This window comes from Parasteatoda tepidariorum, chromosome 1 (assembly GCF_982258835.1).
Source record: "Parasteatoda tepidariorum strain Cologne lab strain chromosome 1, Ptep-v5.0, whole genome shotgun sequence".
NCBI classification, from domain to species: domain Eukaryota; kingdom Metazoa; phylum Arthropoda; class Arachnida; order Araneae; family Theridiidae; genus Parasteatoda; species Parasteatoda tepidariorum.
Genome location: NC_141755.1, coordinates 23,433,462 through 23,447,598, shown reverse-complemented (window position 1 = coordinate 23,447,598; position 14,137 = coordinate 23,433,462). Strand labels below are relative to the sequence as shown.

The 14,137-nt window shown below is 30.9% G+C and overlaps 1 protein-coding gene across 3 annotated transcripts in view; it reads right to left on the bottom strand.

Moving 5' to 3' along the window:
- Window positions 1-14,137, bottom strand: part of LOC107446911 (uncharacterized) — a 79,444-nt gene that overhangs the window by 59,329 nt on the left and 5,978 nt on the right. For all 3 annotated transcript variants that reach the window (XM_087160316.1, XM_087160318.1, XM_087160317.1), the window contains exons 3-8: window positions 9,610-9,825; window positions 8,063-8,290; window positions 6,074-6,301; window positions 5,128-5,316; window positions 2,045-2,269; window positions 455-667 (exon numbers count right to left, since the gene is read on the bottom strand). In XM_087160316.1, coding sequence (XP_087016442.1) covers window positions 455-667; window positions 2,045-2,269; window positions 5,128-5,316; window positions 6,074-6,301; window positions 8,063-8,290; window positions 9,610-9,825 — 1,299 coding nt within the window. The remainder of the gene's footprint in view (window positions 1-454; window positions 668-2,044; window positions 2,270-5,127; window positions 5,317-6,073; window positions 6,302-8,062; window positions 8,291-9,609; window positions 9,826-14,137) is intronic.

Here is a 14,137-nt window from a genome sequence, read left to right as displayed (position 1 = left end):
GTTTTAGTTAGATTTATTATTTGCTTATGCATTTTATTGTAACAGTGATATATTTATGTTTTGTGTACTTGGCAACTTCGTTGCATAATTATTTTATTTATGTTTTACGTGGCTTCAACCCTGCATTTATGTTAAGTAAGAAATATATACTGAAAGAATTGAAATCCTTGTGAAAGAATCCTTGTGTAAATATAGAATGCGTCACTTTGAAAATCGATACATGACGGGCTTGGCTTACTCGAAATAGAATAGAAAGAATAATTGCTAGCGTAAACAAATGACACGATTTAACAATCAATCAGGATCGAGATACCCACACTACGTCACTTGAAGGTATCCCATTTTCTTTCTCAAAATTTTAGCGTGATCTTAACCTTTATGGAAATTGATGATTTTAAAAACCAGTAGGGCAATATAAATAAAAGATCAGAGTAAATAGTTAGAATGAACTTACTGTCTGGATGAATTCGGTTACCACATGATACTTGCACTTCATTTGCGCAACTCCTCCATTTCTCGTGGTACAACTTTCCCTTTGGGCAATGCACCAGCTTGTGCTTACTTCGTTCACAAGTATAGTAGGCTCCACAGTTCCGGGGATGAGCATACTTACCACTTTTGGTGGGACATACGAATTCACGTGGCTTAGGAGTGGTAACAACATCATCTGAAAAAGAAAGATTTTCTTTGTTTCGGTAGTCTTCATTAGAAAGAATTATTGATGTGCACACAATTATTGATTTAAGTGTAATACAATCAAATGATATTATCCTCACAAGCTTTATGTGGTTAGTGATAAGTAACTGATAGAAGGTAATCACGTCTGCGTTGATAATTAAAAAAACTAAACATCCATATTATGTGTTAGAAAAATGAAGTGAATAGTACTTACTGTGCTGAATAATACTTACTCTTGAAGAGTTTTGATAACATATTAATACAAGCAATAATTTGTTAATGCAAGCTACAAGCTGTTATTAATACAAGCAATAATATGTTTATATAATAATTATTAAAACTCCAAGAGAAATCATAATATGATCTCTATTAGATTCATGCAATAATCTTCCTTAGATTTATAATACTCATAATTACGTTAAGACTCATGCAATGTCATTTTTGGGAGAAACTTTTGTTTGGATAATTTTTTTTATTTTTAAAAAAATATAAAATTATGTTACGAATATTATTAAAATTTTGAAAATTAACTATTTATTTAAAATTTATTACATCAATGTCAACTATAAAATTTAGCTTTTGTTTGTAACATTTAAGAATCGAATTATAAAAATGTTAAGCAAAAAGGATAGTTTCTTAAAAATTAGTTTATGAAAAAGAATGAAAGATTTAAAAGAAAAAACAAGCAATTATCCAAATAACTTTCTTTTGTTTAACATTTAATGGGATTATTTTCTTCCTAATATATATTTGCCAGTTAATAGTTCTTCATACATTAAAATAGAAACTTAAAATCTGAATAATGAAAATAAATAAAAAACCAATTTATTTTATTCAGCAATTTTTCTAAATTAGTATGCGAAAGATTTTTAATTTAAAAAACTTTTTTCTAAAAGTTAACATTTTTGTTGACTTGAGTGTTTTAAAGTTAAGAGTAAAAAATACATAAAAATATCAAGTTTTGTAAATTTTTATTTCTCTTAATAAAATGCACTTGTTAGCGAATAAAAACAATACTATTTAAAAGGCCAATTTAAATATTGGTTTTGAAATATAATTAATTATACGAATTAGGCAAAACTGGTAATGGAGTTGAAGTCACCAAACATAAAAAGAAAGCAGAATTAATTTTAATATTTCACCAAGGATACTTTAAAAATTAAAATTTTGAAATATTAAACTTTTTTCTTGAATTGTAGTTAATTTAGCCTCGCATAAACTGTGTAAAATGTCAAGGTTGTTTAATATTGGTGTTAATCCAATTTGCTTGCAGAATGAGCCATTCTTAATTTGAAAATTATGCGCGTCCGATACCTTACTATTTCCTGATGCTATTATAATGAACAACCTTCGACAAGGTTTTTACCTTCCTTCGGCTTTCTCTTTCCGCAATCCACTTCCTCATAACATATGTTCCGATCGCTGTCGTAATATTTTCCCCTGCGGCAATTGCGGACCGATGGTTTTCCATCTTTGCAGTGATAGTAGTAGTTGCAGATTTCTTCGTGGGTAAATCGGCCATGTCGTTTGCTGCACTCGTATTTAGGATCAGGATCTACTACATTGTCTCCTTCTTCTTCTTCAGGGTCGTCTGCAAAAAAGATAGAGTTAGCTCTTAAGATTTAATCTATAAGTTAAATTTATAGTCCAAGTGTTAATCGCCTTAATAAACTTATATCTGTTGGTGATTGGGAACAAGCGAATGTATGTCATATTTTGTCTTCTTTGAAATGGCGCGTAAGGACAGGCATTAACATGCATCATGATGCATCGGAATTGCAATAGATGTTTGAAGGGCATTAAGAATAATGTCCATGTTCACGTTATTATAGAAATATTATATAGGATACAATCACAATCTATGCAATGAATAGGATACAATTTATAGGTTAAAATTATAGTCAAAGTGTTAATCGCCTTAATAAACTTATATCTGTTGGTGATTGGAAACAAGCGAATGTATGTCATATTTTGTCTTCTTTGAAATGGTGCGTAAGGACAGGCATTAACATGCATCATGATGCATCGGAATTACAATAGATGTTTGAAGGACATTAAGAATAATGTCCATGTTCACGTCATTATAGAAATATTAGATAGGATACAATCACAATATATGCAATGAATAGGATACAATTTATAGGTTAAAATTATAGTCAAAGTATTAATCGCCTTAATAAACTTATATCTGTTGGTGATTGGGAACAAACGAATGTATGTCATATTCTGCCTTCTTTGAAATGGCGCGTAAGGACAGGTATTAACTTGCATCATGATGCACCGGAATTACAATAGATGTTTGAAGGACATTAAGAATAATGTCCATGTTTACGAGATTATAGAAATATGAGATAGGATAGAAGCACCAGTATATTTTGAATACTTACAGTGAAGCTTCTTTGCATTCCAATGACGTGATTGGCTATAAAACTTAATTAAACTAAAATTTAGCGACCATGAAATGTATGCTCTTATAGTACTAACAACATATCCAGATGCTTTTTTCTTTCACTATTGCTTTGCGCCGCGTCTGGAACTATGGATTTGGGTTTCTGAATAACTGTGCATTCCGTAGCTCTAATCTGACAAGCAATGTATCATCACTTCTTATCACTATTGTACGATTGTTAAGGGAAGGACACAATTTTAAGCGATGCCATCGATTTGTTAAAATGAAAATAAAATTTAAACAGCCATGCTATTCAAGCAGAGTATATAAAGAAGAAAATAATTTTATTTTTATCAGTTTCGAAAAATGCGAGAAGTTTTTTTTCTGGAAGTGGTATACCATAGAATTTTCGTTTAAGTCTGACAAAAATAAAATTATTTCTTCCTTTTTAATCTTCGTGAAAAACTTGGCTAAATTGAAAGAGGTCACATTTTCGGTTGGTGATAAATTACGTTTTTACCATTTAAGACGTTTTACGTCTGTACCGTTATTGATAGATATAGGATATAACTAAAATTTTTTTTCTCCAAATAGTACAAATAGCCTGTTAAAATATGAGAACACTACATGTCGGAAAGTGGACAAAATTTTGATTTCGGGTAAACTCCTAATGTCAAAAATGTCTGATGGTGATGATGGGATAGAGCGCTCGCCGCTCAATGAGATGATCCAGTTTCGAATCCCAGCGATGGTTGGTCGATAAAAATCTCCGAGCTCTCACCGACCACATGCTGATACAAGATATCCTCAATAGTAGATGGATCATGGGATAGAATTCCATTGTTGTTGGGACAAGCAGAGGGTTTTCCTCGTGGGTTTTCTCTTCATATAGCTTAAATGTGAGCAAGTTCCATCGAAAAACTTCCATAGAGACTGGTTTGTCTCAATGCCTTCATCCGGGAGTTCCTTTTCTTCTGAATAAGGTTCAAAATTACAAGGGAAAAGAGTTGAACATTGATAGTTACAAACCCAGAACACGAACTAACTGGGCAACACCGGTATTAAAATACAATGAATACTGCCAGAAGCGATCATGAAATGGTTCAAGCTTGCATTGGTATCAGACACCAAATGATATTTGAGCATTAAATTCAATCAAAAAGTGGTTGAATTTGATTGACAATACAATAAGGATAAATTCTGCTTGTAGTGGAGAAGAACGATTGAAAGCTGCGTTTTCATCACGTACGGAACTCTAACCAAGATTTGAGCACTTCAGCTAGTCCAAAAGTGGACAAAATTGGGATTGGACACCCCACACACACGGTAGCGACCTCCGTACAATAAATTTCAGTACTGTATATGAGCATTAATGTATTTTGAGTACATAAAATGAAACTTGATTATAAAACCAAAAAACTAAACCTTAGTGATCTTGAAATGTATGTTCTAATTAAATCAATAATCTATTTACTATTTAATGATAAATCAATGGTCTAATTAAACCAAGGATCTAATTAAACTAACCTGTCACAACGTGGAGTATATAGTTACAGTATGCTAAGCTGTCTGTCCCTCCATGTAACTATTCACGGGCTTAAAATAGACATTTGGATCAATTTATCTCATAAATTAACTTAAGTTCATTTTGTACCCATCTCACTATTGCATCACTCTAGCTTTTGGACCCATCTCAAAGATTGATGAAGTCACGCGGTTTAATTTGTCCCATAACAGTGAGTTAGATACAAGGCAATAACTTGTACCTCTCAAATCAAACCGTCAAATTTGTCTCGATCGATTATCTTGGTCAAATTTGTCTCATAAGAGTGTGTTAACAGAATGCTTTCATTTTGTTCCTATCTCAATACGTCAAAACTTGATGATGCCACGTGGTTTGATATTTCTTGCAAGAGTAAATTAGTTATAATGCATTCATTTTTTTTAACCAAATATACGCTTGAAAATAAATTAATTTTAGACAAAATAATTTAAATTAATTTCACGCAAAACAATCAAAGACATATCTTATATGACAATATTGATTTTGTACTGTTTACCTCCTGGAAGTATCCTTTCTCCGCATGTCACATCGTCTTCATCATTGCACGATTTCCAGTCTGTGTCAAAGAGTTCACCTTCATCGCATGTCAAATGCTGAGCTTTACCATGTTTGCACTTGTAGTAAGAACCACAATTCTCTTCGTCTTTAAATATACCTTCCTTAGCTGGGCATATGAACTCTTCATCTAGGAGAATTTAACATGCATAAGATTTATTGGGAAAGAGTTAAAAAAATTCGATTAATGCTTTCCTAAGTGTATATTATTAAATTTTAAGCAGCTTGAATTTTCGCCTCTTTGCTAAAATTGGATTCTCACTTTGAATCAGAATATAAAAATCATTATTTATCTATAGTTCTCTTTTATACTCGATGATATAGAACTTTCGGTAAAAATTCGGTTGCATTTTAAAAATTTACGCAATAAATAAAAAAAACGATTAAGAACTGCTCTTTTTAAGAGGACTAAAAATTTGAAAAAATTTTGTTTTTCACTACGCCATAAGTGTGGAAACGTAGGACGCATCACTTTCGGAAAAACGCGAGGGAGATTTTCGGTGAATTAATCACTTTTTAAAAATTTAATGCTTCCTATGACTTCTGTTTTAAAACAAAATAAGAATTATTTTATTTTTTTAATAATAAAACGAAGTTTTTAAAATTTTTATTTTATTTTATTATTTGATCTCAACTAAAGTTATATAGTACATTGATTAAGACTTTAATAACATTTATTAAAATAGAAAGAAAAATATATAAATAATTTTTGCACGTGATTTATGAATTGTAATATTCAGCCGTGTATACCAGAATCCTGAAAATTTACGCTATACTTTCTTTACGTAAATCATAACTTGAATTATTTTGATACTTTAAAAAAAAATTGTTTGCGATAGTTAAATTTATATCGAATTTGAAAAGAATTTGAAGATTCAAAAAAGTACCTTCTTCATCAACAATTTCTCGTTCACATACTACTTCTGTCTCTTTTTTGCATGTCTTCAGTTTTGAATCATATAATTTGTCTTGGGGACATTCGTACAACTTAGCATCACCTGATTTACACTCGTAGAACTTGGCGCAGTCTTCATGTGAGAAACGACCCTTATTGGCTGGACAATCGAAATCTGGAAATTCTTCCAACAGTTTTGGTAATTCATCATCTTCGAAATCTGAGAAAATAAATAAAATAGTTAAGAGTTTGAATGAAATTTAATTAATTGTTTTATAGATTGCGAATCGCCAGCGGATACCAGATATTCTGCCTAGATGAACCTTTATGTATGTATGTACGAACTCAACGATTCGCGGTTCCACCTTGTCCTAGACCTGCACAAACACGCCGCTTCACGGCTCCGCGTCGGTTCCTGATACCTTTGGTGCCATTGTCCTAAATTCTCGGCATTAATGTAAGAGCTAATAAGCGGGCTAAAACTCTTCCTCGGACTCGTCTGTGGTGCACAGTGGGCCAGCATCCAAGGTTTCGTGGACAAAATTAGTATTTCGATAAAATTTGTTTCAAAATTTGGGGGGTTTTATTTAGGGGTTTTTATGTGCAGGTAAATTGAATTCATAGTTGAAATTTTGAAATACACTCAAAATACCCCAAAAAACAAAATGGCGGCTGAAATATGGCTAGCAAAAATAAAAAAAATAATATAATACTTTTAAATAATTAAATATAGCAATGAAAATATAATTTTCATAATTTTTTATTAAAACGGAAAAGCAAATTATATTTCCGAAGTAATATTACAAAATTACGCGAAAACATGAAGAAAAACATAATTTTTGTTTTTCGGTACATTTAGTCCACCTTTGGAATGCGGGCAAAATGGGGCAGGTTTTTTCGAAAGAAGAAACAACAAAGAAGACAATTAAAAAAAAGTTTAGCTAATTACCTCGTGGAACTTTTTGGAACTAAATTTCGAAAGTCATTCAAACATTGTAAAATGTCAAATGATAAGATATAAACTATAAATTAGTCAAGAGTATTAACTAATCCAACAAACTGAAAAACTGTACAATAATTTTAGACTAATTACTCTGATAAAAATGTAACAGTAAGGTGAAATTCCTATATATATATATTTCGGAAATAAAAATTAAAAGTTAAATTTAAGAAAAATTTTTAAACATATTTTTCATTACATCGTACTCTCGTCGGTTCAAAAAGTAAATTATAATGTTTGGAATGATTATGAATACTTAATTTGGGCTATATTAAAACTGCTTACACATATTTTAGTTGAAAATTTAATTTTAGACTTTTAGCCAAAGATCATGGTTTTCTGGCTCACAGTGCGGTGGTCAGTCGTTCCGCCTAAGCAAGCTCAACACTTCGCTGCTTTACATAGTTGATAGTTGTTGATAGTAGTATGAACTTACTTCCTTACCGTTTAATGACACATAAGCCGTAATTAGTAATGCTGCCCCAAACACCTCGTGTAAATTCATGGGTGTAAATTTACCATAGTTATGATAGATAGTGTAAATAGTGCAATTAGTGTAGGTAGCCCTTAATTACTCCAATAATTACAAATTATCAAGACCCATATTTTTGTTTAAGTTTTCTTATAATCCCATAAAAAGACATTAGCAAAAATCTTGACATCTACCTTGGTAAAAACGCGTTATTAAGCATTGCTGTCAATTCCCCTAATTACATGCAATTACAAAATATCGAGAAAATTTCTTTTTTAGTTTTTTTTATACATCGCATAAAGAATCCATGGTTTAAATTTTTTAGCTTTCTAACTTCATGTGAATTGGGAGAATCAATGATAAGCGAGTGAAACATTAGCTACTTTTTTAAAATCCAGATTAGTGAGTTGCAAATTAATCTTTTTTATTTTACGGCATTTGCCGTAAAAGTCTTTATATATTTCTCTGTGGCTATATTAGTAATTTTTAAATTTGAAAAAAAGAATTACCGTATGGATCTTTTCTGTCTTCACAATGTACGAACTCCTTTGAACGACATTTTTTGAGATCTATATCGTAAAGAGTATCCTTTGGACAAACGTAGACATCTCCAACGCTGAACCAGCATCGAATAAATTTATTGCAATGTTTTGGGTGAGGGTACACACCAGAACTCTCAGGACAGCTATAGGTATCTTCGCTGGAATCGGGTTCAACCACTTCACTGCTATCATCCTCTGAAAATAAGTAAGGATTAGACAGAGAATATTTACATATTAAAATTTACAGGGAAATTTATATTCAAGGGTACTTTACTACCAAGTGTTTAAGGAAAGTTAAAGATCTGGAAAACTAATTTTCGAAAAATAATGCTAGGTGCTAAAAAAATTCACAGCTTGCTATGTTCTGTTTTGAAAATCTAAAATTCTTTTTTATCAAGTTAGTTGTAGGTTTAGCAGATGCACGCGCAAATATTCTAATCGGAATAATCTGACATGCAACAGAAAACTAACATTGTTTTTAAGTCAGCTGCATGATTGGCGAACTTTGTAGCGAGTTTTGAAAAGTGAGTGGAAAAGACTAATCTCCAGGGACCGATCAAGACAAATTCAGGCCAAAGGCCCTCCAAATTTTCCGGAGCACATTACGAAATATTTTGAAACTAAGTTTCTGAAGAGTAGTCCTAACAATAAAAAAGTATCCATTAAACTGCATGATTCAAGAGAAGCATTCTGAAAAATTTTGAAAGCAGTCAATTGAAGATCATTTTACTAAGATAAAGTTCTCGCATCTATATATTAAAGCAAAATATAAAACAACAAAACAATGTTGTGTCAAAATAAAAATAGCTTGGTTACCACAAACAATTGAAAATCAGTGATTGTTGCTAAAAGTCACTGATTAGTAGAATTATTTTTTATTGTAAGCAGTAATTATTTTTTTTATTTAGTATTTAAGCCAACACAAAGCTAGCCGACTTTTCATTAGATTTAACGATAAGTTCAGCATGTATGCTAAGATATTAGGGTCATTAATTATAATTTTTATTAAAAAATACACACACAAAATATTCAAAAGAGCCAAAATTATAGCTACTCATAGAAAATTAAAAACACATTAAAATAATAATTTATTTAAATATAACACTTTAAGAAAATTAAAATTCATATTCAGTGCATTCACTTAAGCCGTTGACGTAAAAATTGCACCAATTCAAATTCAGCTGTACTTTCGAATTTGATTAGTGCAATGTTTACACGAGTTTGGTTTATCACAATATAAAGAAAATTTGAAAAAAAAAGTGCATTCTTTGAGAAAAACTGTTTCTTTCAGTATCTAAAATTTACTAATTTTTGAGCCCCCCCCCCAGAAAGAGCGGGCCCTAGGCCCGTGCCTATTGGGCTTAGGCGATAATCAGGCCCTGCTAGTTTTCTAAGCAAAACGCAGAAAACCACACACTTTTATCACATTTTTTAATGACTTTTAAAATCGTTTGACATTTTTGGGACTACTGGTATAAACTCAATAATATAAGAAAGTATTCCTTTATATTTACCATAAATATCGATTTTCCTGTTGCAGTCGACGGAACCTCTATTAACACATTTTCCAGCCTTGGTGTCGAAAAGCAATCCAGGAGGGCACATCATCAACTCGGGCTTCTTTGACTGACAGTTGTAATAGAGGTGGCAATAGTGCTCATGAGCATAGAAACCACTCCATTTGGGACATTTATAGTGAATGTGCCCTATGTGTTTTTCCTCACTACTATCTGTGGAAGAAAATAATTACGTTAAAACAGCTATGGATAAGGGCAATTATTATAGATTTATAGCATTTCAAAAACTTGACATCTATTATTTTGTATCGTATGTATTTTAACCGTCGTTGAACAGCTGACTCAATTTTATGGGTTTACAACTACTAAAGTTCAACTCCGTAGCCTTGTAATTTTGAACCCAATCCAGAAGACAAGGGAACTCCTGGATTGAGTATTGGGAGAAATTTGCCTTCGTGGAGGACTTTTTTGATGGAGCTAACCCGCATTTGCGTTACATTGAGAGGAAGACCACGAGAACCTCCCGCGGTCAGCCTGATGGCAAGGGGACTCTAATCCATGATCCGTCTACCACTGAGGATATTTCACGTCAGCACTGTGATCGGTGCAAGCCGGATGCGAATTCGTATCGATTGGGATTCGAACTCGGTTCGCCTCATTGGAAGACGAACGCTCTATTCCCTGAGCCATCGCGGCTCCAAAAAGGAACCACCCAACGTGGGGATTGAACCCACGACCCCGAGATTAAGAATCTCGCGCTCTACCGACTGAGCTCAATTCCTTTTTCTCATATTGCCTCCATTTTATATTAAGTTTTCAATAGCTTAAAATGATGAATGTTTAAAACTTTAAATCGCTCATATGCGATATGGATGAAACGATCCTACTTACATATTTACATATTTTGAATAAAAATGGAAAAAAGTGATTTCAATTTAACAAGATTGGTATAGTTCAGTTAATATCTCTAATAATATAATTTCCTTTATCATTTGAATTGAAGTAGGTATTAGGCAATTTAGTTGTTTTTCTCTGAAAAGCTGTAATGAAAAAAATTTTCAACATCATTTTAATTATGGAATACTACTACTTAGCATTAAAATTACGAGATGTATCTTATTTATTAGATAATTATAAAAATATACTTATTGCAAAAATGTATTTGAAATAACATTATCAACAGAAAAAAAAAACTTAAAGTAAATTCTAATCGTTTTAAAAAAATTATATTTCTTTTTTTGCTAATTTTACACATTTTACATATTTAATACTTGAAGTCTATTACTTTAAGGTAAAATAACTTAACGAGAACCAATACTCGCATCCTCGGTCCCTTCGCAAGCTGATGAAGGTGGTTAGTGTCCTCCTCACTGACCGCTGCCAGTGATGCTTGACTTTAATGACCCTCTGGAAACCGAGTCTTACGATCCACTGTGGGACGCAGGTTTTCCGTTTTTTTACAATTATTTTTAAAAAATTAATGATTTTTTAAAAACGCTTTGCTAAATCTAGTGCCTGCTTCAAAATTCATAATTTTTTTTTTTTTTATAAAATTGTATTAGTTTTGGTCCAAATAATTAAAAATGAAGAGCAAAAAATCGAAAATACAAATAAATATTTCTTCGAGTATCATTATAAATATTTATAATAAAGTGAAATTATTAAAAAAAAATTGTTGAAAATTTGTTTTGAAAAATTTATTAAAAAACCAATTTTTTTTTTTTAAATTTTCAAAATGAATGAAATAGTTTCTTTAAGTAATCGTTAAGTAATAAATGTAATCGTTTCTTTAACTGTTACATAATTCTCCAAAATGCCAAACCTTCGCATTCACATAAAATTTGGTTAAGTATGTGAAATTTAAGAAACCAATTCACGGGTAAGTTTAAACTCATTTATCCAATTTTAACCAGTTCGAATGCAACAAATGTGCCATGAAATTACATTCAACTCGGTTCTGATCTTTTCTGTGTTAAACGTTTTAAATGAACGTGTTTAGTATCCGCACAAAACTCATATATTATTCATACATAACTTTATATGTATTTGGATATTTACTGTTTCTGTATCTGAAATACTAATTTATTTAGATTCCATATAACAAAATGCAATTTTTTTTAATTAAAACTCGACCACGCTTAATTATTTTGATAATGTACAGTGTTCCGATGTCACAAAGATTACAGACACGATAAACATTTGTCATATTTTTTCAAAATCTATGGTGGTTTTTAGTTCTTTCGTTTTAATTTTCAAAAAAATTAAATTTAAATTGAATTTTATGGCAAAGTTTAAAAGCATTAAAATCAAACTTTAAAATTGCTCAAGGATATTCCTTAATCACTTGTATTATGCAGATTCTTAAAATCTTTATAAAAAATAAAATAGCGTACTTTAGGAGGCGAAATTTATATTTAATTTTTAATAAACCAAAACCAAACACTTTATCAAAAACTGACGAAACATTATTAAGGTGAAGCATAGTCAAGAAGGCAGGAAAAAATTCACAACAAATTTAGTTATTAGATGTAATAGAAAAGTAGAAAAATGCAAATTAGCTTAATTTATTTTATAATATGAGCAGGTACTAATTTGGACAGGAACTAATAAGGAATGTTCAACTATGTTTCGATTATAAACACGTGATTTTACTTTGCTGTTTGCTTATGTTCATATTAACATCTAAAAATTTCGATTGCAGAGAACTTTTTCTTTCGTGATCTCTTAACACACTTCCTTTAATTTAAATTCATTGTTGCAACTTCATGATAAAAAAAGCAATCACGCTAATGTATTTTTTTACTATACTACTGACATCAAACGTGTTGGAAATATGAAAACATTTAATACTGTTTTGACTATAAATAAGGTTAAAAAATGAAAAAGATATGTTAGCAATAATACATGGGATACCATTTGAATTCTAGGTGACACTTATGTGTTATATCTGATGGTGAAACGAACATTAAAATTTTGTCCACAATATCTACTTTTATCATGCTTATTCAAAGTGTAGATATTTATCATACCTATATTCTTTTAGTAATTTTATGGCAAACGTATTCATATGTTACAAATAATGCTATACAGCAAAGATAATTTGTTATTCTATACATCGCTTAAATGATATTTTACAACCATTTGTTCATTTTAATAACAAATGGTTCATTAAATTGTTACAATTTCTTATTCTTGATTTACAAACGGGCTTCCCAAACTTCTTAAATCATTTCACATCAATTAATAACTAAAATAGATATGCATGTCATGTAATGATTTTTAGTTTCAGTTCTGAACATTATACTTCTAACTAAAATACAATAGGTATGTTGCAACGGTGATTAAATATGGAATGTTGCAATGTAATTATTACATACGTTACATTATTTTGGGTAGAGTTTTATCCTACGTTAGGCTACATTTTTAAACGCTACTCTTACATTGTCTGTAACGTTAGAACTTTTGATATTAGAGAGATCCCGCAGTATTATGTTAGATTTCGTACGCACTCGTACGCAAGATTTGAAGCAACTACTCATGCTCGCTTTTATTTTTGATGCTACGTATCTTTACGCTATATTGGCGTGATTAACGTTTCGAAGACAAAGCTACAAACACCCTGCTCGATGCTATAGCTAAGACCATATTAAGTATGGTTTTCTGGTTAAGTCTACCTTCGAACTAAAAACATGCAAATAGAATGCAAATTTGAGGAAAATTGATGAAATTTAGAAATGAATCGTATCGTAGTACAGCAATTTGTTGATTTAATTATAAATTGTAAATGTTTATTTTGATTCTCTGGTCAAAGTTAAAAAGATATTCAACTACATTAGCGTTTTTAATCTACGAGTTCTTGTACAATCTAATTTTTTCATTTACCTAGGTTTGATATTTTTTTCACGGGCGATAACGCATTTCACTTGAAGTGCGCAATTGCTTCAAATCTTACCGTACGGGAGTATACGGATGCTAACGTAAATTTGCGAAGTCACTCAATCAATTTAAATATCCTTTTGTTTTCTTAATTCTTAAAAAATCAAATTAAAAAGCCATTTCATCGCCTTTTTTCTGTATTTTGTACTGATGATACTGTTGCAAAATTGCATCGAAACTTGCATGCAATTTTAGTAACTGAATATTTTTGATATGTGAATTTTAACGCTGGCTTTTATCTTTATGAATGATTTCGGTGTACTGCACGCATTTTAGAAATTAGCGTTTTAAATACAGTACAGAATCCGTTATCCGGAAATCAGAAAACCGGAACGAAGTTTGATAAATTTTCCCGCAATTTTTTAAAAAAAAATTTTTTTTACTCATAAGATTTTAAGATTTTTCTTTCTTTTTTGAAAGATGTTTACCTTACCAACATTTCAGAAATAATCATTAGTGTATTACCTCATCGTTTTTTCTTATTTTTAAGATTATTTCCAAATATTTTTTTTTTTAGTTAGGTTTAACACTAAAAAAACGGCTTTTTGTAGCGATTCAGAAAACCGGAAAAATCAGTTATCCAGAATAG